At 27.8% G+C, this 27,207-nt stretch overlaps 1 protein-coding gene across 3 annotated transcripts in view; it reads left to right on the plus strand.

Annotated features, from left to right (window-relative positions):
• Positions 1 to 26,870: 26,870 nt before the first annotated feature.
• LOC100210662 (bone morphogenetic protein 1) overlaps positions 26,871 to 27,207 on the plus strand; it is a 78,859-nt gene continuing 78,522 nt past the window's right edge. For 2 of the 3 annotated variants that reach the window (XM_065797977.1, XM_065797978.1), the window contains exon 1: positions 26,905 to 27,110. In XM_065797977.1, coding sequence (XP_065654049.1) covers positions 27,005 to 27,110 — 106 coding nt within the window. In that variant the 5' untranslated portion in view covers positions 26,905 to 27,004. Of the gene's footprint in view, positions 27,111 to 27,207 lie in introns of all 3 variants that reach the window. The other variant, XM_065797976.1, reaches the window with a different exon arrangement.

Genomic DNA, 27,207 nt, shown 5'->3' on the forward strand with positions numbered 1-27,207 from the left:
GGTATTTAGTCGCTCAAGGTATAAAAGCTTCAATTTTTTATATTCAAATGACCTTTTTACAAAGAGTCAACTATATTTGAAAAAAAAACTAGAAAGATGACAAATAAAAAAATTAAAGGTTTTTTATCGTCATGATTACTTATTTAAACAGCTGACATCCAAAAATGTGTGTGCCTATCCAAAAATGTGTATTTGCCCTGACTATATTATTTCAGAAAGTGAAATCAATATGATATGAATTTCCAGCATACGGGTTAAAAAACTGATCTTCAAAAAATACTTGAAATTACTTGTGTATTTGACTACGACTAAGTTTTCAAAACAGTGGGTTTAAAAAAAATTCGGCAAATTTTGTTCGATAAATAATTTTTTTTTTTCAATATTGTAAAAATTTAATTCCTGAGGTACAATTAAACGCAATAAACGGTAAATATTTCATGCTAATCGGACATGAATCTATATTCATATAGGATGGCCAAAGGCAATTCGACGCTGGTTGCGTACTACATACAAACTAGCATTAAATATTTTCAGCCGAGTTCTTAATTTAAAAACTCGTTATAAGTAGTGCAAATTTCGGTCAATTTTTATTTCGGCTATTTTTGTTTAAATATTATTTAGACAAAAATTATTAAAGACGATCAGAATGTAAAAAAAAAAAAAAATCAATATGACGCACAGCTTATATAAGACTACCTCTGTAATGTAAAAAATTATTTTTGTTTGATGACGCCTTTGTGAGAGTAAAAGAGAGGTTTTTTGGTGCATTAAAAAAAACTATAATTTGTTAATTTAATATTTTAATTTAAAAAAAAAATATTTTAAAATGTTCAAAAGAATATATAAACATAAAAGTTAATTTATTTGGCAGTAATGGCAGTTACAATTGATCAAATTAAAAAATGTTTAGAGAGTTTAAAAAAACAAACAAGACATGATAAAACAACAGGAAAAACGGAAAACAGAAGGCATGATAAAACAACAGGACAAATACGTGAAAATAATTCAAGCACAAAACTTTTGTATCATCGTTCGGAAAAAGTTGAATCAAATGTAAGCAAAAATAGTAAACAGATAAAATCATCAAAAAAAATGGTTTAAGACATAAAGGGAATCTGAATTTTTACAAACATCTTATAGATGAACATCTTAATGTCGAACATTTTATAAATGAACATCTTTAAGACAAACATCTTATAGATAAACATCTTTGATTTTTTTAAATAATTTTTTTTTTTTAATTTTAAATTTAATGCTGAGAATGAGAATGATGACTATTTTAACCAAAAAAATTAGTGTAAAGCGGCCTCAGATAATATATATTATCAGTCGCCGATAAAGATAAAACTTTTTAGTGAAATCATGCTTTAAAAATCGACACGCTTTAAAAATCGTCGACACGCTATAAAAATCTCTTAAATCTCAATTTGCAAAAATTTGGTCTTGATTGGCCAAAAATTTGCATTTGACCGCAAGCCTAGTTAAATTGTTTTACCCGCCTTTTATTAAAAAGTTAATTAGATCGGGACTAAAATTCCTACCAACTTTTTTTTTACTTGAGAGTAAGACATTAAACATATAAGAATTAAATAAACTACAAAAACTTGTTTAAAAAAATAAAAATTTTAGACAAAACCAACGACGACACTCAAAAAACGTGGATTTACATTTAAAAAAATTTTGTAAAAATAAATGTGTAATAACTTGCCTTAAAAGTTTTTGATTGACTGGCAAACGATTTATGATTAAAAAAATAGCTGAAAAACTTAACTCATTCTTACTCGAAAAAGGGGCCGATTTTGGCAAATAAAGTTCCGCGAAGTATCATCAAGTTTGAATCTTATTCTAAATCAAGTGATGTAATTATGGAAAAATGTTTTTAGTAATCTAATAAATAATAAAAATGCAAGCATCAGCGTGATGTATTGTTTGATATAATTGAACCGTCATTATTTCATCCTTTTGATCTTTTATTAAAATTAGGTGTTGTGGTAGAAAAGTTGCTATAATTGCTTCAATTTTTTAGTCTGGTAACGAAACCAATGTTTAAAATTATAGACCTTGTTTCTCAAAATTACTGGAACTTTTTATGTAAAACAGACTCTATGCTAAATAATATGTTGTGCAATAAAAAATTTAGCTTTAAAAGTAATTTAACTAATTCGTTTCCATATTATATTGCTCTAAACCATTTCTTAATACTGCTTACAAAATTTCTTTGGCATACACAAAATTTTTGATGCAAGAATATTTCGTCATCGAAATATTCTTGCATCAAAAATTTAATGCCCAAACAATGCATTTAAAAGTTACTTAACAAACTCACACTGCTCCTTAAATTTCAATCAACTAAATCAAGACGAACTTGAAATAGTTATGAAATCACTTAAAATCAAGTATCCAGGGATTGACGAAATCTCTGGCAAAGTAGTGTTAAGCATTTTTGAGGAGATACGTAATCCAATTTACCTAATAATAATTCACCACTTACAACATTAAAATGATCCTTAAAGTTACAAAACTGCTATTTCGTTAAAAAAATTATCAAGCAGAAAGTTGTATAATCTTTTCAGCAGAGTTTCCATAAAATCTAGTGAAACTTGTAATTCATTTTGACGATAGTTTGGCCATGAATATTCTTCAAAGTACTGATTATGTTCAAAGCATTGATTATGTTCAAAGCATTTATTATGTAAAGATGTGCTTTATAGCAGCAGATGCGTGTCATAAAACTTATTAGTAGCTAAACTAAAGTTTGATTTCTTCCTTCAGATATATTTAAATCTTGATAAATTCCATTTTCAATGGCCAGTTAGACTTCAGAAGCCTAGGCACCTCCGCTAAATTTTCTCCCTTTGACGATACATATAATACGAGTGAAAAACGTGAATTGCTTTTGCGAGTGTGAAACATTTTAATTGTAGAACTTCTAAAACGGATTTAATTTCTTCCAATGCATCAAACATTTATGCCAGATTTTTAAAAAAATGACACACTTGCAGGTTTTTGTGCAAGGCTTTTAAATTTGGCTCTCTCTTTTGAGTCCGGTAATGAATTAATTAAAGAATTTATGAAATGCAAATTTTTTGAAGTTGTGCAAAACGGCCTTTGCAGGTCAAAATAATGAGGCAACCCACATTTTACTTAGAACTCGTTGAATCTTAAGAAGACAAACTTTCACCTCAACTGCTGCAGAATGCTCTCTCTTAGTTTTTGAAGACTGAGAGTTGTACAAAGCATAAAGAGTGTCAATGGTGAACTTGAAATGTTAAAAAGTATTGCATGCTTTAACTGCTTCACGTACAGCCAGAACAAGACAATGGTTCAAGCAATACCATCCAACTAGCCGAAGAAACTTCTGCTTTGATTGTTTGAAGACGTTATTGTTTGATCCATTTATAACAGAGGCACTGTCACTGTCCCTTGTAAATTGTTGGATAAATACAAATTCGGAACATACTCAGTTGTTTCTAAGTCTGCTTCTCTTCATAAGAAGCCAAGAATACTAACCTAACCAACATTGACAGACAGGTACCATATGGTTTTTGTCTGGGCTTCATTTCTTACCAATATAAAAGAATTTTTTTTATATTTTTTTAAAATAAATTTATAAAGCTTAACATATATGTTTAATCTATGTTCCAGTAACTATTAAGCATGAAGTAACTATTCCATTGAGACGCTGTTAGCATTTTTAAAATGATCAAAATATAAAGTTTTGTTTGTGCTAGTGATGGTAATAACTGCTTTTAGGTTAATCAAAATATTGGTTTAGTCAGAAACATTTAAAAAGAGCAAACAGGCGAGTGTTGTGATGAATAGATTATATTTAGGGAATTTATAGCTTTTAAATCGTTTTTACAGATCCACTCTTTCCCATTGATTTTTCAATATTTTTTTGCATGCAAAATAACTGATGTAACAAAGTTTACCCACCGTCAGATATAAATATTAAGTGTTTACATATAAATGCAAAAAATGGCTTTATTGTTATGCATCAACTGCATTTTCTATTCATTGATATTTTTTGACTTTGATATAAAATTGTAGTAATATCATAATATACATAATTGTAAGTTATACTTACAATGCTTATACTTGTAAATACTTATAATACTTAACTTATGTTTACAATACTGATAAATTTTTTATTGATATGAACTTTTGCATTCAAACTTTAATTATAAAACTTTAATTTAACTTGATAACTTTAACATAAATAACAATAACTAAAAAAAGATAATAGTTATTATATAGATCATGACCATATGTTTATTTATTATAGCTGAGTTATAATAAGTTAAACACTGTTTTTACTTAACTTAATTTTAAAATGTTAGGATAAAAATAATAAATTCCAGGTTAAAGGAACAAAAATAGGTCTTATATGATATGTATCTTATGTATATCTTGTATTTTGCAACATGTTTAAGAATATTTCTGCTTGGTGCACTCTGACTGTTGACAATATTTGCATACTGAAATGAGTAAAAGTGACTTCAACAATCAGAATGTATTTTTGATAAATAGTAAAGACAGGTTAGTAAATAAAATGATAATAATAATGGTAATAATTTTTATTTATTAGAATTATTGAGAGACTTATGTATGATAGAATTGCATGAAGTATGAGGAACAAATATAATGATTGGAGTAAATATTATCTATATCTATAAATATTGTTTATTACCATGATTAGAGCAATGTAAGAAAATTATTATTTTTATCTAAAGAATATTCCGCTAAAGTCAGCTTCTTAAGTATTAAATATTATCAAAAAAACACGTATTATAAAATAAAAAATAAGTATTCAAGTATAAAAAAAACACATGTATTATGATAAAGTATATACATCACATTAACTATGTTGTCTGTAAGTTAGGGGTTGCAGCTGATATTTCAGCTTCAGCTTTAAACTCATTAGCTTCAAATTAAAGCTGAAGCTGATCAAGTCAGTTCAATCAGCTTGATAGCTGATAGTAAAAGATAATAATACTCCATAAATATTTTATATTAAAAATACATGTAGGAAATTATTTAATGAAAATCTAAAATAGTGACAAAATTTAAACATACTTGTAAAAAGGTTTAAATAAAATTTGCAAAGTTTTTTCTGTTTATAAATGTTGCTCTGACAGCAACATTTATAAACAAAAAAATCCAATTTGGGCGACCCAAATTGGATTTTTAGAGATTTGTTTAAAAAGTGGTGCCCAAAAACCTAATTCCATTTTTGATTATCTACATAATTTTTTAGTAGAGTTCAAAATTCTTCCAAAATATTTTATTTATTAAAATATTGAGTATGAAATCAATCTTGCTGTATCCTATGCGATGCACCAACTAGAGCATTTGTTAAGTGTATTAGGGGCATAATGGTTATAACTGATGTAAGCATTTTGTTCAGAAAGGAGAGTTTAGTAGAGTTCAAAATTCTTCCAAAATATTTTATCTATTAAAATATTGAGTATGAAATCAATCTTGCTGTATCCTATGTGATGCACCAACTAGAGCATTTGTTAAGTGTATTAGGGGCATAATGGTTATAACTGATGTAAGCATTTTGTTCAGAAAGGAGAGTGGTGTGGCAAGGTAATACTCCCACATATTACATCAATTTTAAGCACTGATTCAGATTTTTGTCATCAAAAGCATTCTAAACATCTTAGTGGTGTGTTAAATGGAATTAAATTTTGACATGGCGACAAAGTTTCCTTCAGACTTTATACATTTAGTATGCTTAGGAGTATGGAAAGAATCATCAACTTATAGTTAAATGACCCAAATGTTGTAAATTTTCTCAGATTACAGTCAATACTTTATCTGTTGTATTGTTCCAGATATGTCGTTACATTCCAAGAAAATTTTCTAGAAAACTAAGGTCTTTAGATATTAGATATTAAAAAATGGAAAGCAACTGAACTTAGTCTTTTAATAGATGTAATGTATGAATGTAGAATATAGAATGTAACGAATATATAATGTATGAATATAGAATGTAACGACAGATATGTCGTTACATTCCATGAAAACCAAGGTCTTAATTAGATATTAAATAATGGAAAGCAACTGAACTTTTTTTAATATACACTGGGCCAGTTGTTTAAAGGGAATGATTTAGCCAAAAATCTGTTCAAACTTTTTTAATACTTTCAGTTTCAGTTCTAATTTTATAATGTTTTATTTTGTTGAAAAAATATGTTGATTTTGTTTGTCAGTTACTAACTTATTTTGTGCAGTTATTTGATGAGCTTTACAGTAAGAATCAACTAGTTTACAATGTCCATTCTTAATACATATAGAAAGTGATACAGTTAAATTTTAAGTACTTGGTATATGTCCTTCGTTCAAATACAAAACTTTTTCAGACCAATTAAAAAAGCTTGTTCAAAGAATAAAGGGTTGCTCAAATAAACACGTACAAGGATATAAACAGAAGTTTAGTATTCCTATTTTTGATAGGTCAGTAACCATTGCATTGAGACACTGTTTATAATTTAAAATTATTTAAGGTTATATATATATATATATATATATATATATATTTATATATATATATATATATATATATATATATATATATATATATATATATATATATATTTATATATTTATATATATATATATATATACATATAAAGTGGGTTGCATAAATATAGAGTCACTACTTTGTTTGTGTGAAATTTTTGTTTTTTTCACAATTATCTTTGAAAACTAATTAATACGATTAAAAGTGCATTAAATGTCTTAATTAATTGATTCTCTATCGAATGGTATATAATTGGAACATACCTGTATTTCTAATGTAACAAAAATTTAGAGTCAAAGAAAATTTAACAACTTAAGTTGAAATATCTCAACAAAATGTTATTTGAGCGATCTAAAATATGGTGGTTGTTCTTGCGAAAATAAAATAATCATTTTTATATCTTGAGTTTTTCGCATTGGTAATTATTTGGTAAAGTAAAAAGACTAAAATAGGCAGAAAAGCTGTTTCAGACAAGGTATGATGACAAATTGTAGGTCTGCTAAAAGTTAAAACAAAAAGCCAATGAGAAATAGCTTGAATGTGCAATGTTTCGGTTAAATGTGTACAAACAACGTTGATAAACCATGTGCTACATAATGATGTCAAAGATTTACCAAGGCTTGGTAGGCCTTTAAAGCTAACTTCAAGAGACCAAAGTTATTTCTATTGAAAGAATAGACAAGACCCTAAAATTTCTTACAGCGAACTTGCTGAAGGGTTCACAAATATGCCCGGTAATGTTAGTGTTAGTAGATAAACTGTACAAAGATGCCTAAATAAGTAAGGCTTAGATTGCAATGTCGCTGCTCGAAAACCACTTTTGTCTCAGATCGCCTAAAAACATTAAAGTGGTGTAGAGAAAGAATTCACTGGCCTGTAAAAGACTAGGCCAAAGTTATTTTCAGCGACGAATCCAATTTTGAGGTGATAAATTGCAAGTCAAGATTAATCATCAAGAGGCTGGCTAGTGAAAAGTTCAAAGAGTGTTTTTGTGTACCAAGGATACAAGGTGGAGCAGGATAAGTTGGAATATGGGGATGCTTCTCCCATAAAGGAATAGGGTCATACAATATTTATAACGGTAGCAATGGCACTATGGCTCACACTGCAATCTCGGTTAAAGAGTGGTTTGATCGGAAAAACATTACGATCATGCCTTGGCTGGCTTGTTCTCCATATCTCAATCCCATTGAGAACATTTGGGCTTGGATAGACAAGAGATTGGTGAAAGAGAGCATAGCATGCTTTAAATTTTCAAAAAACATTAAAAAAATCATATTAAAAATCAACTGACTTTATATTTATGCAACCCACTATATATATATATATATATATATATATATATATATATATATATATATATATATATATATATATATATATATATATATATATATATATATATATATATATATATATATATATATATATATATATATATATATATATATATATATATATGTACATATATATATATATATATATATATATATATATATATAGATCTGTAGTTTGTTGTCTTTGGGAAGAGCGGGAGGAAAAAAGTGATTCTTACGCCAACACATACGTCACTTTTAATTACTTTTGACTTTCGTCCAACATTTGCGTGTTGGACGAAAGTAAAAACCATTAATTTAATTACAAATAAATCGTTTTTAAAAAAAACCACAAAAACGCAAATTTAATTGACCAGAATGTTTTAAAAACATTCTGAATGTTTTTAACAATATAAACAATGTTTTTATTTTTATTTTTTTTAATAAAATGTTTTTATTGTTAATTTTTTTAATAAAAAGTTTTTTTTTTTATTTTTTTTTACTGTAAATCATGCGCGGAGAGTTGCTTTATCAACTATCATATAGCCTGACTCGCAAGGGAGTGCTACTACATCGACTGACAAATAGCCTGACTCGCAAGGGAGTGCTGCTACATCGACTGACAAATAGCCTGACCCGCAAGGGAGTGCTGCTACATCTACTATCTTTTAGCCTGACCCGCAAGGGAGTGTTGCTACATCGACTGAGGGTTTGGTTGGGGCAGGCAGTCTCTCAATTAATAAAAAAAAATAATTCCGGTCTTGCATTTTAATTTTTACTTTTTGTCAACAAAATATGGAAAAAACTTTCGGACAACAATAGATTGTATATATATATATATATATATATATATATATATATATATATATATATACAATCTACGGGTTGTATATATATATATATATATATATATATATATATATATATATATATATATATATATATATATATATATATATATATAGAACCCTTAGATGTTGTCCGAAAGTTTTTTCGATATTTTGTTGACAAAAAGTAAAAATTAAAATGCAAGACCGGAATTTTTTTTTTTCAATAATGATAGACTGCCTGCCCCAACCAAACCCTTAGTCGATGTAGCAGCACTCCCTTGCGGGTCAGGCTATTTGTCAGTCGATGTAGCAGCACTCCCTTGCGAGTCAGGCTATTTGTCAGTCGATGTAGCAGCACTCCCTTGCGAGTCAGGCTATTTGTCAGTCGATGTAGCAGCACTCCCTTGCGAGTCAGGCTATAAGATAGTCGATGTAGCAACACTCCGCGCATGATTTACAGTAAAAAAAATAAAAATAAAAACATTGTTTGTATTGTTAAAAACATTCAAAATGTTATAAAAACATTCAGAATGTTTTTAAAAACATTCTGGTCAATTAAATTTGCGTTTTTGTGGCTTTTTTAAAAAACGATTAATTTGTAATTAAATTAATGGTTTTTACTTTCGTCCAACACGGAAATGTTGGACGAAAGTCAAAAGTAATTAAAAGTGACGTATGTGTTGGCGTAAGAATCACTTTTTTCCTTCCGCTCTTCCTAAAGCCAACAAACTATAGAACTATATCTATATATATATATATATAATATATATATATATATATATATATATATATATATATATATATATATATATATATATATATATATATATATATATATATATATATATATATATATATATATATATATATATATATATATATGTTTTGGGAGAAATCGTATGAGTTTTATAACATTAAAAATAATTTGTTACCTATAAAATTTTCGGACAACATCTACGGGTTGTATATATATAAAAATATATATATATATATATATATATATATATATATATATATATATATATATATATGTGTATATATATATATATTTATATATATATGTATATATATATGTATATATATATATGTGTATATATATATATATATATATATATATTATATATATATATATATATATATATATATATATATATATATATATATATATATATATATATATATATATATATATATATATATATATATATGTTTTGGGAGAAATCGTATGAGTTTTATAACATTAAAAATAATTTGTTACCTATAAAATTTAAGACTAACAGTTAACTTTAATTTTTTTACAGGTTATATTGAAACGAGATATTTTGTAAAAAGGTTTTCAAAGAAATCGTTTAAACAACAATGGAAAAGCTTCCAATTCACGAGATAGCTGTGAAAGCATTCGATACACGATTAAAGAATCGTTTAAAAGATTGCTTAATTTCGACTGTAGTTTTAAATATTTTTTTTTTAAATAAACCTATCAAGTTATATATAAATTTGCTTTTTCTGTAAATTTTAAAAATTTAAACGTTGTTTTTCAAGATTTGCAATGGGTAAACCTCGTGGGATCCTTACGGATACCCGGCGGGCATACCCATATGGGCCCCAGAGGAAAACTGTGGCCAAGATCCAGCGGGTTGCTGATGGATTTCCCATATGGGTCCCAGCTGCAAACCTAAATGGGCTCCTTACGGTTTTAAAGTACGGGATTTGACTGGGACCCATACGGGATACCCAGCGGGCATACCCATATGGGCCCCATATGGAAACCACGGCCAAGATCCGGCGGGATACCATTGGTCTTCCCATATGGGACCCAATTGACGACCCATATGGGCCTCTTATGGTACCTTATATCAATGTTGGGTGGGGAACTAAGTGAATGTTGAGGCATCAATGATAAGGAATTCCTTAGTTTACTAGATGATTGTTAAGGTGGTACTACCCTATTAAAAACATCAAAAAACAAATTTTTTTTTTTTTTGAAATTTCAGCAGTTTGAACATCCGGGATCATGAGTATCACTTTTTTTTTCTTTAAAAATTAATATAAAGTTCCTAAATTAGTATTCAAAGGCAAAAAGGTAATTTTCGAATCCCTAGCAACGACCTTAGCAACTGTGTCTGTTTATGTTTTAGCCCTAATTTAATGTCTAGTTCCATAAATATAAGTTCAAAAATGACTTATTCAGTTGTGCTCTTTGTTTCTACGAAGAGATAAGTCATAAGCTGAAACAACATTTGATGTGATTTACTATTTTAGTTAGTTAAACAAGCATGTTAATAATTGTTCTTTTAAATAAACTTCCAAGTTTTTCATAATTGTCATTATTTTTATAGTTTGGTATTAATTATGGCAAATAAAAAAAACAACAACAGAAAAGGAAAGAGAATTACTAGGGGCCCTCGACCAACCATTTAGCTATATGCTTAAAAATTTTGAGGCTTAAATCTCAAATATTACTCAAGTTACTTATGTTCTTGTAACTGGACGTTTTTTGCTTTTTTATGCTGACTCAGCATCTTTTGACAACAATTTTTTATTTTAATTATGTTTTTTATATTTAGTTGTTTAACTACTATCTAACAAAGTTTTTAATTTTAAGAAAAATATCAAATTTAAAAAAATAAAAAATGTAGGGTAGTACCACCTTAAGGCCATGAAGATGAACAACTCGTTGCTAACATGCAAGTAAAATTAGTAACTTGCGATAACGCATGATCTATATCTCTGCAAGGTGCATTGTCAACATACTATTTGGGTAGCGCAGGCCCAGGCAAAAATTTTGTTAAATTTTGGCAATTTTTGCTATTTATGCTTTGAAGTCATTTACATTTACGGAAATGATGATGTATTTTTACTTAACAATAAATAAATCAAATATACTCTGAAAAGGTTCTTTCAGGGGTATTTAAAAATAATATTTTAAAAATAAAATAATATAATAACAACAATGCGAAATAAAAAAAGGCAATTCAATAGACAAGAATCTTTTTTAAAAATGTATTTAATATTAACAAAAACAACAACAACAAAACTTTAATAAAATACAAAAACTGACAACAAATACCTATTACTGATAACGGACAAACATTTTATTGACAAAAAATATTAACATAAAAATTGCTACGAATAACTTTTTGAAGAGTTAAATTAATTAAATTAAACCAAACATTTATATATCAAAATATTAATACGCTAATTTAATAGTAGTAGTAGTAGTAGTGTCGTTTCACTTTCGTTTTTAAATTAGTTTCTAGGCTATTCTATACGCAATTCTATATTCCACGCAGTCTTTCAAGGAAGGTCCGCAAGCAAATTAGAGTTTTAAGAAGAATTGATGTTGTTCATTGTTTAATTTTACAATAAAAATTTAAATAAATGTTTGTTGTTGGTTATTTGTATTTTTCAAATTTCCTGTTTCCTTTTCTTTAAATAAAATAAGACTTATTTGTGGACATGTAAGTGTATTTACATAAATTTGCGTATATTTCAGTATATTTTATATTTCTCTGTATATGTATATTTCCTCTTAGATAAAAAAATTAAGGTATAGAAAAAAGTAAAAAAAAACTCTGTTGGAAAGTTGTCAAAAGAATGTTGTGTTATGCTTCTTTTTAAGGTATCTGAATATATATTTAGATTTTAAAATTTGTTCTTAAATGGTTTCATCTTTTTTATTACTTTAGATAAAAATATACTGACAGACATTGCCAAAAAATATGAAATATGTTGACAGGCACTGCTAAAAAAATATGAAATATGCTGACAGACATTGCCATAAAAATATGAAATATGCTGACAGACATTGCCAAAGAATATGAAATATGTTGACAGACATTGCTAAAAAAATATGCTGACAGATATTGCGACATTAATGGTAAAGCAGTGGTTAAACTAATGAGTTAAATTGCAGAGGTTTATATATTATATATTATATAGTAATTGCATTTGATTTTTTAATATATTGCTTTACATTACATAAGGTATTTTGATTTTTTTTTTTATCTTTTAAATAGTTAAATAAATTTCTAACGAGATAAATTATTCTCAAAATGTATGAAATGCTGTTAGACAAAAAGAATGTATTGTATAGCAAGAAGTGGTACTATTCTAGATTATAAATATTTAGGAGAAATGAACCAGATCTGTCAGTATTGCTGTGCTAAAAAATTTCTTGATAAAGCACATTTTTTATGTTGCTATAATGGAAAAGTAGTTTTGCTTCCATTTTCTATTTCTGCAAGCTTTACAAGATTTACAGAAAGTTATATATATTATTATTTCAATATCAATTTTTTAAAATATATTAGGATTTAATATGCCTATCTTTATTTTGCTTTATTTACTAAAAATGTTGCTTAACCTAGGAATCATAGGCCGCCATGCTTTAAAATATGTGGTCAAGTTTTTCATTGTGTAGGTAATCTTAGGCCAGATCCAGATATTTCCCCAACATTATTAACTGATTTTCTGACCCACTTGCAGCAGTAAATTTTAGAAAGCAATAACATCGCAATCAACTTTGCTTACATAATTTAATGTTTTATTTGCAAACTATAGTTAGTGAAGTTGCAGTTGTATTTTTTAGTAAGTGAAGTTGAAGTTGTATTTGTTGGAGAAGATGATGTTCCACCTGCTTCCTGTGAAGTTATATATTCAAAAGGTCATTTAGAAGTTATATTGAGTATGTCAACTAACTTAGATCCTACGGCTTAAGAACTTTTTTTTCCAAGAAATGCATAATTGGTTTTCAACACTGAACATGCAACACATCGGTTAGAAATCATGGCAAGAAACTATTTTAGCAGTATGCTGCTGATGCATATGTTAAAAATGAAGAGCAATATCTTTCATAGAAATAACCAAAGCAAACTTAGAAGCATGCAATATGATGCCTTACATGAAGATGTAAGCAACTTTGGTAACAATCATAATGTTAAACCAGGATGCGTTATAGTTTTCTATTCACTTAAAAAGAAAAAAAAAATGCGATGGTTATAAATAAAAATTAAAAAGTTAAAGTAATAAAAAAGATCTGGTAAATCAAATACTTTTATTAATTTTTGTCTGCAACCCAATATAGTGGTGTGTGGTAAAAAAAATACAAATTTATTTTCAAATGTTGTTAATTAATAGTTTATGATAAGTATATTATGATAAGTATATGTTAATAGTTTATAAAATATAATATGTTCAAATTTTTGCATATGTTTATATTCTGTTGTTTTTTTTATGTTTTAAAAGCAGTGTTACTTAGCAGTGTGTAAGGCAAGATTGTTATCCCAGTGGTCACAGTGCCGGGTGATCTTAATTTCTGTGAATTATTTTTTACTTAAGACACTTTAGAACTAAGATTAAATATAAATCTTACTATAATCAGTATCAACATATAAATACTAGAATTTGTTAAGCTACATTTTTTTTTTTTTTTTTTTTTTTTTTTTTTCTAAGTTATCAAAGATAATTTCTTGGACCCATCAGATAAATGGTAATATTTATATTTTAATTGAAATTCAACCGTATATCTACTTTTTATTATACTCAACTTTTTGTTTCTCATTACTTTCAGATATTCTTCGATATCTCGACTGATAAGTTAAAGATTATTATAATAACTTAGTTTTTATGACTGTAATTAATTAGATTATTATCGGATTTGTTGTATATATTTTAGTTGTAATATAAGTCACTGCATTTTTTTTACAAATCAAATTTTATTAAACTTTCATATAACTGATTATAATTATCCTAAAATGAAATGATTTTTTGTTTTGTTTTTTGAAGTTCAAGCATAATTGTATTCTTTTTTTTCTTTTTTTTAGTTGCCATTACTTTATTAGTTTGCTTACTGTTGAAACATGGTTTTAATTTAGTAAATTTATATGATATGAAATTTACTGTGTTAATCATTATTCACAGTTAAGAAAAAATCAGGATTCTAAACCATTGAGGTAACATTAAAAAGTTTTTTTTTAATGGTTATAATATATTTTGCACTTGGCTTTCTTTTTCTGGTGCTTGCTGTTATTAAAAAGAACAGTTATGCCCATTAAAGTGACAAAAATTCATTATAAGGAATACTTAAGAAAACTGCAACCAACTTAAAAAATTAGCGTTCAGCTTACGGTAGTTTTATAAATAATAATAAGATAAATCAATTTTTATATGATTAAAAAAATGTATTCATAAATTTATTTATTTTACAACCTTTTTTTTTAAAGATAATACTTATATTACACTTTACTTTACATAATATAGGCTTATATATTAAAACGTGTAGTTCATTTGTTGCGTTATTATATATGTACACAGCCTCCTAGAAGATAAACAGTGAACGGAAAGAAAATAATAACCTCTTTAATTATATCTAATTTTTGCGAGCCAAAAATATGACTTGAGGAAAAAGTCGGAAAAGGATGTGATTTGTGTAAGAGCAATATTTTGGGGAAAAACAAGGCCTGTTTTCTCCACCGACCCATTGTTATTACTCAAGCCATATAATTTTTCCACCTAATCCATTACAGACACTAAAAAATACTATACTAAAAATTGTTTAATTACTTTGACAATTAGCGATAACATTTCATGTTAGTTAGTATTTAGAGAGATGAAGACTTGTATTTAGAAAAAGTGCTTCAGTATCCTTTGTATATTGCCTCGATTAATATCAAATAATACGCCCACCCTAATAAAAAAAAGTTTTATTTGTTTTAAAATATACTTCGAAATATAAAATTTAAACTAAATTAATTGTTTTCCATATGCTTATTAATGTTTTTAACAGACTTGTGGCTATGAAAATAGCCTAGTTTTGAAGCAAATCTAGCATTGACATCCAAAGATAGAAAAAGTCGATCCTTCAAGAATATCTTAAAAAAAAAATAGATTTTTAAATAAATATATAGATCACCATAGCGCAACCATTATTAATAGAGAAGGCATGTGTCCTGAACAATAAATTATTATCTAATATGTTATAAATATGTTATTACTGCATAATTTAATCTATAAGTATAAATTAATCTCTTTCCTGACTTATTAAAGATTTATAGAAGGAATAGTCTATTTTTCAGTTTTCATACTGTGAGTTAAAACCTAACAATGATAGATAAAATACATCAGATATTTGAAATAATTACTAAAAAAACCCATCAAAAATTAGGGGAAAAAAAAGTTTTTGTTTTAGGTAAAAATAAATTAAAATAATTGAACTTCTGATGCATAACACATTATGCCATTAAAACAGAAAATTAATGGAACCATATGAATTCTTTGGTTTGTTGCCTAAAAAAGAAAAGATATGATGTATAAAAATAATAATCAAAAAAACTGATTTCTACGTTGATTGATTTAAACTACTTGACACTAACATCTTGGTGTCTATGCATGCTAAAAATCATCTTTCTAAGTTGAAACAGTATATCAAAAGCCAGGTGATTGGCTCAAAACCAATAGTAAATGAGCTTTGGTTTCCCATTACATGTTGCAACCAAGTCAACCCTGGTTTTCTGTGTCGGTAACTACCCGACTACCTAAAATAAGATCTGATACATAAAAATAATCAATGAAAGAATTATAAATCTTTTCATAATCTTATCAACAACAACAACAAAAAAGAGGGCGAGGGGGCTAAATATACACATTAGGCATTGAAAAAATATTGCTAACCGAGACGTTTACCTAATATCTGTAAATGAAAATTATTAATGCAACCATATTATGATTTACAATAACGCATACCTTATTATAATCAATTTGCATATAATTTTTTTATGATATTACCATATTACCACTAATGATTTCTGCAGATAGTTTGTATTTGCTCATTTCATACTCAACAGCATCATCATTCTCATTTGGTTTCCAATAAGAAACTATGTATATACCACTGTTCTTCTTTTTAATGCTAAGAAGTCTGCCATAATATACATCTTGGCTGTTAGTGGCATTATCAAACCACAAGTAGCAAATACATCTTCCAATTGCAGCTCCAATAAGAATTTCATCAATATTAGAAGCCTTATTATTTTCTAGGTCAGGAAATATTTCTTTTATCTAATTAGGCAAACAATTTTTTAAAATTTTTTCTATTTTTCTTTGTTTTTTGTATTTTTTTATTTTGAATTTTGTCAGCCATGCGCTTTGCAAGTTCTGACATCATTTCTTTATGACATTGTACATTTGCAAATCGAGTTTTACTGGCATTAGAAATAGCCCATAATATTAATTTCTTTTGAATATCAGTAGGTTTTTTGGAGAGCAGTTTTAGTGCAGTTGTTTTATTTTTACAAGCACGAAGTTTTGAAGAAAGAAAGCAAAGCGTGTCATTTGGAGCTTTTTGCTTTGCAGCACTAAACATACCCATAAGTTCTTCTGAGTCAATGTTGTGAAACCTTGCTGATTTAGTCTGGTTCATAATTTGATTATTAGAACTCATGTTGAACTGCCGCTTGTACTGCCTGTCAATGACACTAACAACAGCTTTTAGACATTCAGCTAATGTTTTACTCATTTCATCAGTTACTGGGCAAAAGCTGATTATTGAATCAAAAACAGGATCTGAAATAATACTTCCGAAAAAATCAGTTTTTTGTTTAATTAGATTTAGAGGATCCTTGCTGTTTTCAATAAGAATGTTCCGAACATTTTTGACTACCTGAATGCCAGATATGTAGTCAAGTCCATGACCTGGTTGGATATAAAATTTTGTCATCGAAAGACCAGTCAGTAGCTTTCCAATTAAAGCTAAGGCACATAACTCACGGATACTTGAAACAAAAAATTATAAATAAACAGTAATATTAGTCTCTACTAATCTATAATCCCCTAACTATTGCTGTTAGTATCATTACTATTGGTTTTAAAGGTTTATCCCATAGCCTTTAACATTGCACCCTTTCCTATCAATTTAAGATCTGAATGTGTTCAAAAAAGGAAACAATCATACAAAAAATTCACATTTTTCAGATGTAAAATCTTGGTACAAACTATATCTCAGACCTGCGCATAATGCTAAGCCAGAAAACAGAAATGCTTTCAATGTTTTATAGTGATGAATCAAAATACCACATGTGTGAAAAAGAATGTGTAGTCTGTTCCCTCAGTAGCATGGTAGCAGTCCTCTGAGCAGTTTGTGTTGGTCCAAAAAGGCTACAAAACTCTTTGGGACACCTTTAAATAACATAAAGTAATTGTTTTAAAGAGCATAAGGAGCATGTGAAATAAGAAACATTTATATGCTGATAAAAAAAATATTTTAGATTTATATATCATAGTTCACAAAATTATGTTGTGTTAAAGTAAAAAAGTAGAATTTTCCATCTTTATAGCGAAGTTTGTTCAGCTGTAAAACAATATTTGCTGCAATGCAGCCTCTTCCAAAAAGTTTTCCTTTAGAGGTCTCTAATGCTTTGAGTGAAGACTTGCACGAACTGGTCATTGTGTCCAAGAGGTGAAGGTGACAGTTTAGTTCATTTGATGATTTCTGCCAAATAAGGTTTAACTTAGTAACTGTTGCATGGTTTGTTGCTACTCTGTCACTTATCGTGTTATGTTTCCAATAATCGTACTTCGATTAAGTTATGTTTCCAATAATCGTACTTCGCTCATCAGTGAATTGTAGCTGGTAAAAGTCACTATATAACTTGGCAAGATTATCAACAGATTTTGTAATGTGACTCCAATAGTCGTAAGCTGTACCTCCAGCAAGTTGATCAATAGCTACAACCATGCATATTGATTCTGTTGTTAAGTGCACAACATTTACATAAACACCCTTCTGTGTTGTTGCATCAAAACCAAGTGTCAGATTTTTTGTTGAGAAAACTCAGCAGTCAGTAAGTCTGAAATTACACCTAGCTCATGCAACATTTGTTCCACAGTTATGCGATGCGGAATATGACTAAATTGATAGACAGTGTATTTTCCAAGGACTCAACTGATCAGCTTTCAACCTGGGTAGTAGTGGTTCATGAGAAGAGGTTATTAAAGTGGGACCAGATAAAGGAGATAAATGATTATTATTTGATACAGATAAAGCACTGATGTATTGAGAAGATAAAATAGAAGAACATGAAACAATGTTACTTGAGCTTGTGGTTGAATGCAATGGTTGTGGCATAGCAGATATTGATTTTTGGTATGCAAAGAGCATGTTGCAGATATTAATAAATTGTTTAGAATCCCTTGAATAATTACGTGCATAGAATTTGGATCTATTTTCTAGTTGCACAATCTGACTTTTACATATTTTGAAATTAAAAAGTTTATTAACTATTTCAACAGTTGTTTTAAATGATTCATTGTTGGACATGAATATATTTAATATATGTCCATTTCTATATTCAATATTTAAATGAGTTGGCATTGTAAAGTTACAAGCTAAATAATTTTTGGCTTCACCATAAAATAGATGATTCTTTTTTAGGTCATAATGCTCTTTTTAAGTCATAATGCTCTTTTTAGGTCATAATGCTCTAAAAAAAAATTTTAATAAATATAATTATTATTTTATTGAAACAGCTTTAACCATTAACCATAACAGAAAAAAAAATCAATTGTATCTTAAATAAAATATGTATAAATAAATATATATCATAGTTTTAGTGTATGTGTGTGTGTGTGTGTGTGTGTGTGTGTGTGTGTGTGTGTGTGTGTGTGTGTGTGTGTGTGATCATGTTTTGAATTCATTTTTTTTTAAAAACAACTTTTTAATGAATAAAAAAGTTCAAATATACAAAATGCTCATAATCGTGAATCGCCCTCCCCCCCTCCCCCCACAACATTTACAGCAAAAGTATATTTGGAACCTTTACTGCGTGCAAAAATAGAGTATGAGCGTATCATTATTTTTTAATGAAATTTGGCAAGTACATAGAAAATAGATATATAAAATTGACTGGAAAGTTAGAAAAAAAACCCATCATGCTTTCAATGTCAATTCATTTTCAGAACAGGAACAAAGTTTTCAATAGCAATGAAATCACTAAAAACGTTAGTAACTGCAAAAAAAAAACAAATAAACTTACAACACTCTACTTTTAAAATATTATCTATTAAATATTATATTATTTTTAAGATTTTTTTTTAAGTCAATATAAAATTCTAAAAAAAAAACGTGATGTATTTCCATTATTCATTACATATTCATGATTACTATTTCCATAACCAAGGTGCATAACTTTACATTTTTTTAACATTTAACTCCATTAGTCATTCCTTTGACCATTCTGTGACAATGTTTAAATCATTTTGGAGGATCAGGCGATCAGCATCGTAAAACTCAGGTCTTATTTCTTGTAACAGTTTAGTGTCGTCAGCATAGATTTTATAAACCGATTTTAACTTATCCGTTAAGTCGTTTATATAAATGATAAATAATGTTGGACCAAATACAGACCCTTGAGGAACTCCGCTTAGAACATCGGTCCAGTCGCTAGAGTGTTCACCTAAATCAGTTCGCTGTTCTCTACTAATCAAAAATGACTCAATCCATTTAAGAACATTGCCATTAATCCCATATGCTTTCAATTTATGAAGTAATCTACGGTGAGAAACTTTATCAAACGCTTTCGTGAAGTCCAAAAATGCAATATCGACAAAATTTCTTTTACTTAACGCTTTCGTGTTGTCGAATAAGTTCACTCTCCAATAAGTTAAACGTGCATCTTTTTTTTGACATAAATCTAGGTTAATTATGTGAAATGCAGCTCGTTTTTTCAAGATTTTAGTTATCTGTTCCCTGATAATCTTTTCCATTACTTTACATAGAACTGATGTAATAGACACTGGTCTGTAATTAGTGGTATCAAGACGACTACCTTTTATAAACAACGGCGTGACGTGTGACTGTTTCAAGGCAGTAGGTGTTGAGCCTTTGGAAAGTGCTTTATTGTAAAGTAAAGTAAGAGGGTAAGTCATTTGAGCTGCACATTCTTTAAGTTCCTTTGAACTAATTTTGTCAGCACCAATAGATTTATTCGGGTTAAAACCTTTCAAATAAGCTAGCGTCGCATCAAAATTAATAATTATATCGTCTTAGTCTTCTGGATAATGCCTTCTCTCAAAAAAAGGTAACTGACTACTTTTACTATCATCAACAAAAACTGATTTGAAGTGTTCGTTATGTCTGTTTGCGATATGTATTCCATCTGTTAATGTTTCACCTTTTGCATCAAATATAGCATTAATAGATACATGACCATTCTGTTGTGCTTTAGCATAAGCGTACAACTCTAACTATATTGACTGATTTATTTAAGGATGCCATAACCTTTTTGAATTCCGCGGTGTCATCTTTAGTTATTTCGCTTGGTTGAGTTTTTACAGGTTCAGCTAGACCAAACACAACAATTCTCTACTCTCTATTAGTCACGTCCCTATTATGCTTTTTGGGTGCGCTCACTACAGCTACGTTTGCTAATGTACCGGGTTTGCTGACTTGTTCAACTAATTTAGATAACAAAGGTTTTTCACTACTTTTGCTATCTTTCAGGGACTTTATTTCAAATCCTGCAAATCAGTTCGTCAATTCTGGCAGTAAGTGTTTTAATTACATGAAAAGCTTGTTTAAGCTCTTCTTTGGTAATTTTATCAGCGTTTTCCAGAGCGTCTTTAAGCTGTTTTTGTGTTACCATTTTTAGCAATTATCAGTGGAAGCGATTTTAAGGTGTATATATATATGATTTGCTTTTAACTCGATAAATACTCTTTGATATAGTTTATATCCGTCAAGTTTCAATAAACTTTTTTTGAAAACTTTTTATTTTTTTTTTTTTAATTTTTTTTTTTTTTTACGTAATAATATTATTGTTATAACAATTTATTTATAATAATAATAATAAATTTTTCTGAAAAAAAAATATAACTAATTTTCCGGAAATATATATTATCACGGATTTATTATGTAATATATTAAGTATGTTTTAAAATTGTCAAAAGCGCAAAATAGAAAGAGTAAGATATATAAAGATCTGAAAAACTAATGTTCAAAAATATGAATAAACAAACAGATTAAAAATCAGGTGCAACGCAACTATTGACGGTAAGTTTAAAACTATTAGAAAAGAAAATATTAATAACAAAACTTGAAAAGATTTTAAAACTTGTCAAAGCTCTATAATTATATAAGCGAACTGAAACATAAATACTTGCTTATAAATATATTTTTTCACAATAATTTATAAAGTTATATATAATAAAATATAAATATGTGTATATAATTAAAACAAACAATAAATAAACAAACCATATTTGAATAAATTAAGACACGCCGAATCGGATGTAGATAAATAACACAGGTCAACAAAAAAAAAATTTTTTTTCTGGTGCCGAGCAAACAATTTGTTTTTTGTATAGCATTTCTCACTTTGATTTCAAATATGCAACTCTTTTTTTACCATCACGTCAAGTTGTAAAGATATTTAGGTTCAAATCTTAAGTATTTAGGGTAAAGTCCCTAATATTGTCGAAAAAAAAATTATTCAAAAGTATGTCAACCTGGGTCTCAAAAGAAGCATATTTTCATAGAGATTTTTAAAATGTTATTCATTTGTAATAAAAATAAGTATTTTTTGTATTATTGCTGAATAACATTCTGTTGAAATTTTTTTAAGAGTCTTTAGCATTTTTTCACATAATTTTTTTGTTAATAAATTTTAAGGGAAAATATTCATGTTTTCTAAAATCTCTATGAAAATACGCTTCTTTTGAGACCCAGGTTGACATACTTTTGAATAACTTTTTTTTCGACAATATTAGGGACTTTACTCTAAATACTTAAGATTTGAACCTAAATATCTTTACAACTTGACGTGATGGTAAAAAAAGAGTTGCATATTTGAAATCAAAATGAGAAATGCTATACAAAAAACAAATTGTTTGCTCGGCACCAGAAAAAATTTTGTTGTTGTTGGCCAGAAAAAATTTTGTTGTTGTAATATATGTATTAATTTAAAGTTGAAAACAAAGGATAGTAAATAAGCTTATAAGATGAAGCGAATTGCAGTAGAAGAAAGTATATGTAGATAATAAAATAAATAGAATAAACGGAAAAAGATTACGAAAAAAAAAAAAAAATCACCGAAAACTTGGCTTAAATAAACACGTCTAATCGACTCAAAAACATCATCTTCTCGCAGTAGATTATGATTTCTTAGATAGATAATAGATTTATAATAGATTATAATAGATAATAGATTATAATAGATAATAGATAACAGATTTGTTATAAATTAAAAAATTAATCTATCTAGTTGATAATTAAACATTGTTCTTGTATTTATTTTTTTTATTTTATGTATTTCGGCTTATAACTCATAATAAATTTTTAAAAAAATTTATATTTTAATATTTCTTAGTATACTTAAATATTTTTTCATCACAACTTTTAAAACGAACAAGTTTTATCTAACCGGCATCGGTTAGGAAGAAGGCGTGAACTTTCAGTTAAATGCCCTTTCGAGGTGCTCTGGAATAAAGACTTCTTGGGGTGCTTATAGTAAAAATTTAAAAAAAGGTATTTTGAAGATCTGTTTAAATAATAAACATCTATCATTTCATCAGAAAGCGAACTACGAAACTTAGTGACATATCTGGAAGACGAGAAGAAAACTCTTTCTGCTTCCGAGGAAGTTGCTTGAATTCTATGGATGGCTAGTTCAAATTTCAGAACTGCTTCTGATTTCACACCAGTTATTTCATATTCTTTTAATTCATCGGTAAAGGTCTTGACTTTTTTTGGCTTTTTAGCTGCTGATTGATTTTGATTTAGAACGTCTTGAATTTCGGCAAAAAAGGATGTCGATTGTGATGGTTCTCCTTGTTTACTTTTAGCGCGATCATCTGATTTTAGTTGGAGACTATTTTCTTTTGTTTCAAATAGTTGATCAAATAATTTTGCAACATAAACTTAAATATCTTTTTTGGAAGCGTAAAAAAATGTATGGTTTTTATTTTTAAAAAATCGGGATTGTGCAAATAACGATTCAATTATACCAACATAATGTTTTTACGATTTTTGTATCTGGAGATTAACGCCTCTGCAAAATTAGAACTGAAGTCAGTCTCTACAACCTTTAATTTCCGTACTAACTTTTCCATAACAATGTCACACTCCAAAATCGTTGTATTTGGTTTTTCCAAGCGAACTGAATTTCATATCGAAACAATGAATATTTCAAAAACTTAATTAGTATTCAAAGTTTTTGTAGATTTTTCGATATTTTCTTCATATTCAATCTCATTCTCCGAAAAGTCAATAAGTAACTCTTCTTCAGTCCCTCCATCAGTTTTCATTTCTGTTTCAAAATCCGATTCAGTTTCTTTGTTCACAATTTCGCGACAATCTTTTTTAGCGTATATCAAATCACAAACACTTTAATGAATTGAATGATTCTGGCAGATCTGATGTGGAAACTTAAATATGGTACCCAATTTCACCATCCACGTACAGCCATCTGTTGTTTTACCTGCAATATCTTCACTATCTATACAAAATTCTTTTAATTTTTCCATTATCAAAATGTTTAATGTTTTGGCAAAACTAGGAGTTGGCAACCTCACCATTCCTAAACAGTACGTTCTGTTGTGATGAACATTTAAATTGTAGTATCTTCTATCTCTATTGCTACACCATTCGTCACTTGTTAGTACAAATTTTTCTCCTTTTGCTTTCAATGCAGCAAATTCAGCGATCATTAAATATTTGGCTTCAGCATGAAACATCTTAATTTTTTCTGAAATTGTGGACGCTGACTTAGGCAAACTATGCCCACATTTTTCAAAAAGCATTCTTAGTGTTTCAGATTTTGCCACAATGCACAGTGGGCCGGATATTAGACTTATGGTGGGCAAAATTATTTTGATCAGACGATATACGACACTACTTATACAAAATAAAAGTATTATATGTTTAAAACTTACCTCGTTATTTTAAGACCAGTTTTTGCATATATTATAAATAATGATCTTGAATAAATATTTTTTTTTGTAAAGATAAACTATTGAATAGTTAAAATATATTAACTAATATCACATACGCATAATAAAGTTACTGTTTACTATATCTTTGCTAAAAAATTAAAAAAATCTTGCTTTTTTGACAAAAAAAGGTATTTTATTAAGCATTACATTTTATTTTATTGCAATTGATTTTTGTGGATTAAAAAAAAAATACTAATATTAAAAAGATACTACTATACTTAAAAGAGTTTTTGAAATAGTAAAATGGAAAAGTACGAGTATGTTTTATTATATGGTTTTGAATAAAATAAGCTTTTTTTTGAGGTTTTTTTCCACCACCACCATCTGACCATGCATTACCAATTGCTTTGCAATGTAAATTAGTGTTGTTATTGGACAAAGAGAACATTTACATTTTGAAAAATAACAAGAACTATTGTAAAAGCAGCGTAGAAATAAAATAAGAATTTAATTATTTTACGAGTAAAAATTGATATTTTCTAAAAACTTTTTCGAAGTTCCGTCGAAGTTTCTCGATCTATCTCGAACTCCGAAACTCCGAAAAACCGAGAAAAATCCGACGAGATGGAGTTCCGAATGGATCCATTATTTCTCAGTAAATTTTAGCTACTTCCAAAAATATCGCTATATTAATTATAATCACAGAGATTAAATCTTTTGGTAGTTACTATAGAAGTGTAAATCTATAGTTAGACATGACATGGCTAGTTTTTAAACAAATGACATACTTATCAACAGGTTTTTTGGGTTTTTAGACTTAGAAGTATTTACTCTGGTTTTCATACTTTTTTAGATATACGATATTTCAATTTCAATTTTATGGATAAAATCAATTGCAGGTGATTTATCAGTCATCACGTGATATTTCAGTCATTTATAAGGAATTATAAAGTCAATTTATCTAACAAGAAAGTTTTATTAATGATGTTTGCAGTCTTTTTTAGACAAAATAATGTGCACTTACAAAATAATGTACACTCACAAAATAATGTACACTCACAAAATAATGTACACTCACAAAATAATGTACACTCACAAAATAATGTACACTCACAAAATACTGTACACTCACAAAATACTGTACACTCACAAAATAATGTACACTCACAAAATATTGTACACTCACAAAACAACGTACACTCACAAAATAATGCACACTCACAAAATACTGTATACTCACAAAATAATGTACACTCACAAAATAATGTACACTCACAAAATAATGTACACTCACAAAATAATGTACACTCACAAAATAATGTACACTCACAAAATAATGTACACTCACAAAATAATGTACACTCACAAAATAATGTACACTCACAAAATAATGTACACTCACAAAATAATGTACACTCACAAAATAATGTTCCTTCACAAAATACTGTACACTCACAAAATAATGTACACTCACAAAATAATGTACACTCACAAAATAATGAACACTCACAAAATAATGGTCACACTCACTAGTATTACAACAAAATAAAAAGAAGTTTATTTGAAGTTTATTTACAATGTAAGCAAGATTTAAATATTTGCTTTTGATATTCGTTTGTAGCTTATCCTAGCGTACGTTGGAATATTGACGTCGCTGTCGTTTACAGCTGCCACTGTTGTGGTAAAATTACTTCCGCGAAATCAAATAAAAAAAAAGTTCATTAATTGGCAATAAAGAGAACAAAATGAATTTAAATTGCATTTTCAAAAATGTTTTTTAAATGCATTTGTGCGTCTAAATATACTGCGGTATAGTTGAGGTAAATATCATCAAATTCCATTTAATTTGTGATGCCTTTCACACTGCAAAACTGATAGTAAATATGTCATTTTAAAGAAAATCTATAAATTTGTAAAAGAATAATACTTGTATGATAATTGGCTTGATGTTTTATTATGATATTACTTTATATTTACTTCTACGATAATTGACTTGAAACTTGGAATATGCAAATAATCTTTGGAAAACATTTCAATAAAATGCTGCACCAAGGCAATCTACTTCATGATAATGAAACAACCCCGATAAAAAAAAATTTACAACAAAAATAACTGTAGTATTTTGAATATTAAAAGCTTAGAAAACAGTTTGAGCAAACATGAAAAAATAAAATCTGATTATAGAATGTACTCTTAAAACAAAAAAAAGTTTTCAAGTACCTTCTTAAATTTCAGCAGTCATTGTATAATTTTTTTTTACTATCCGACTGTAAAAAGCAAATAAAAAGTTTTAAGAGCAGTATGTGTTTATTTCACAGTTTTATATTTACGTTAATAACTTTTTTTTTTACCAAAAATCTTTTAGTCAAGAAATATTTTTTAAAAAGTAAAGAAATAATAGAAAAATGTTTTGGTATGTATTGTTGGTAATTTATGTAACAAAAAGTATCCAAAGACAGATTAACCAAATAAAATCAACAGAGAAACCAAATACTTTAAAAAATGACGTCAGTGAGTACTTTTACAAAAACATGTTTTTAAATTTTTTTTTTTTTAATTTTATTGACAAAATTACTTATAATAGTATTTAATAACGATTTAAATAACT

This window comes from Hydra vulgaris, chromosome 05 (genome assembly GCF_038396675.1).
Source record: "Hydra vulgaris chromosome 05, alternate assembly HydraT2T_AEP".
Classification (NCBI taxonomy): domain Eukaryota; kingdom Metazoa; phylum Cnidaria; class Hydrozoa; order Anthoathecata; family Hydridae; genus Hydra; species Hydra vulgaris.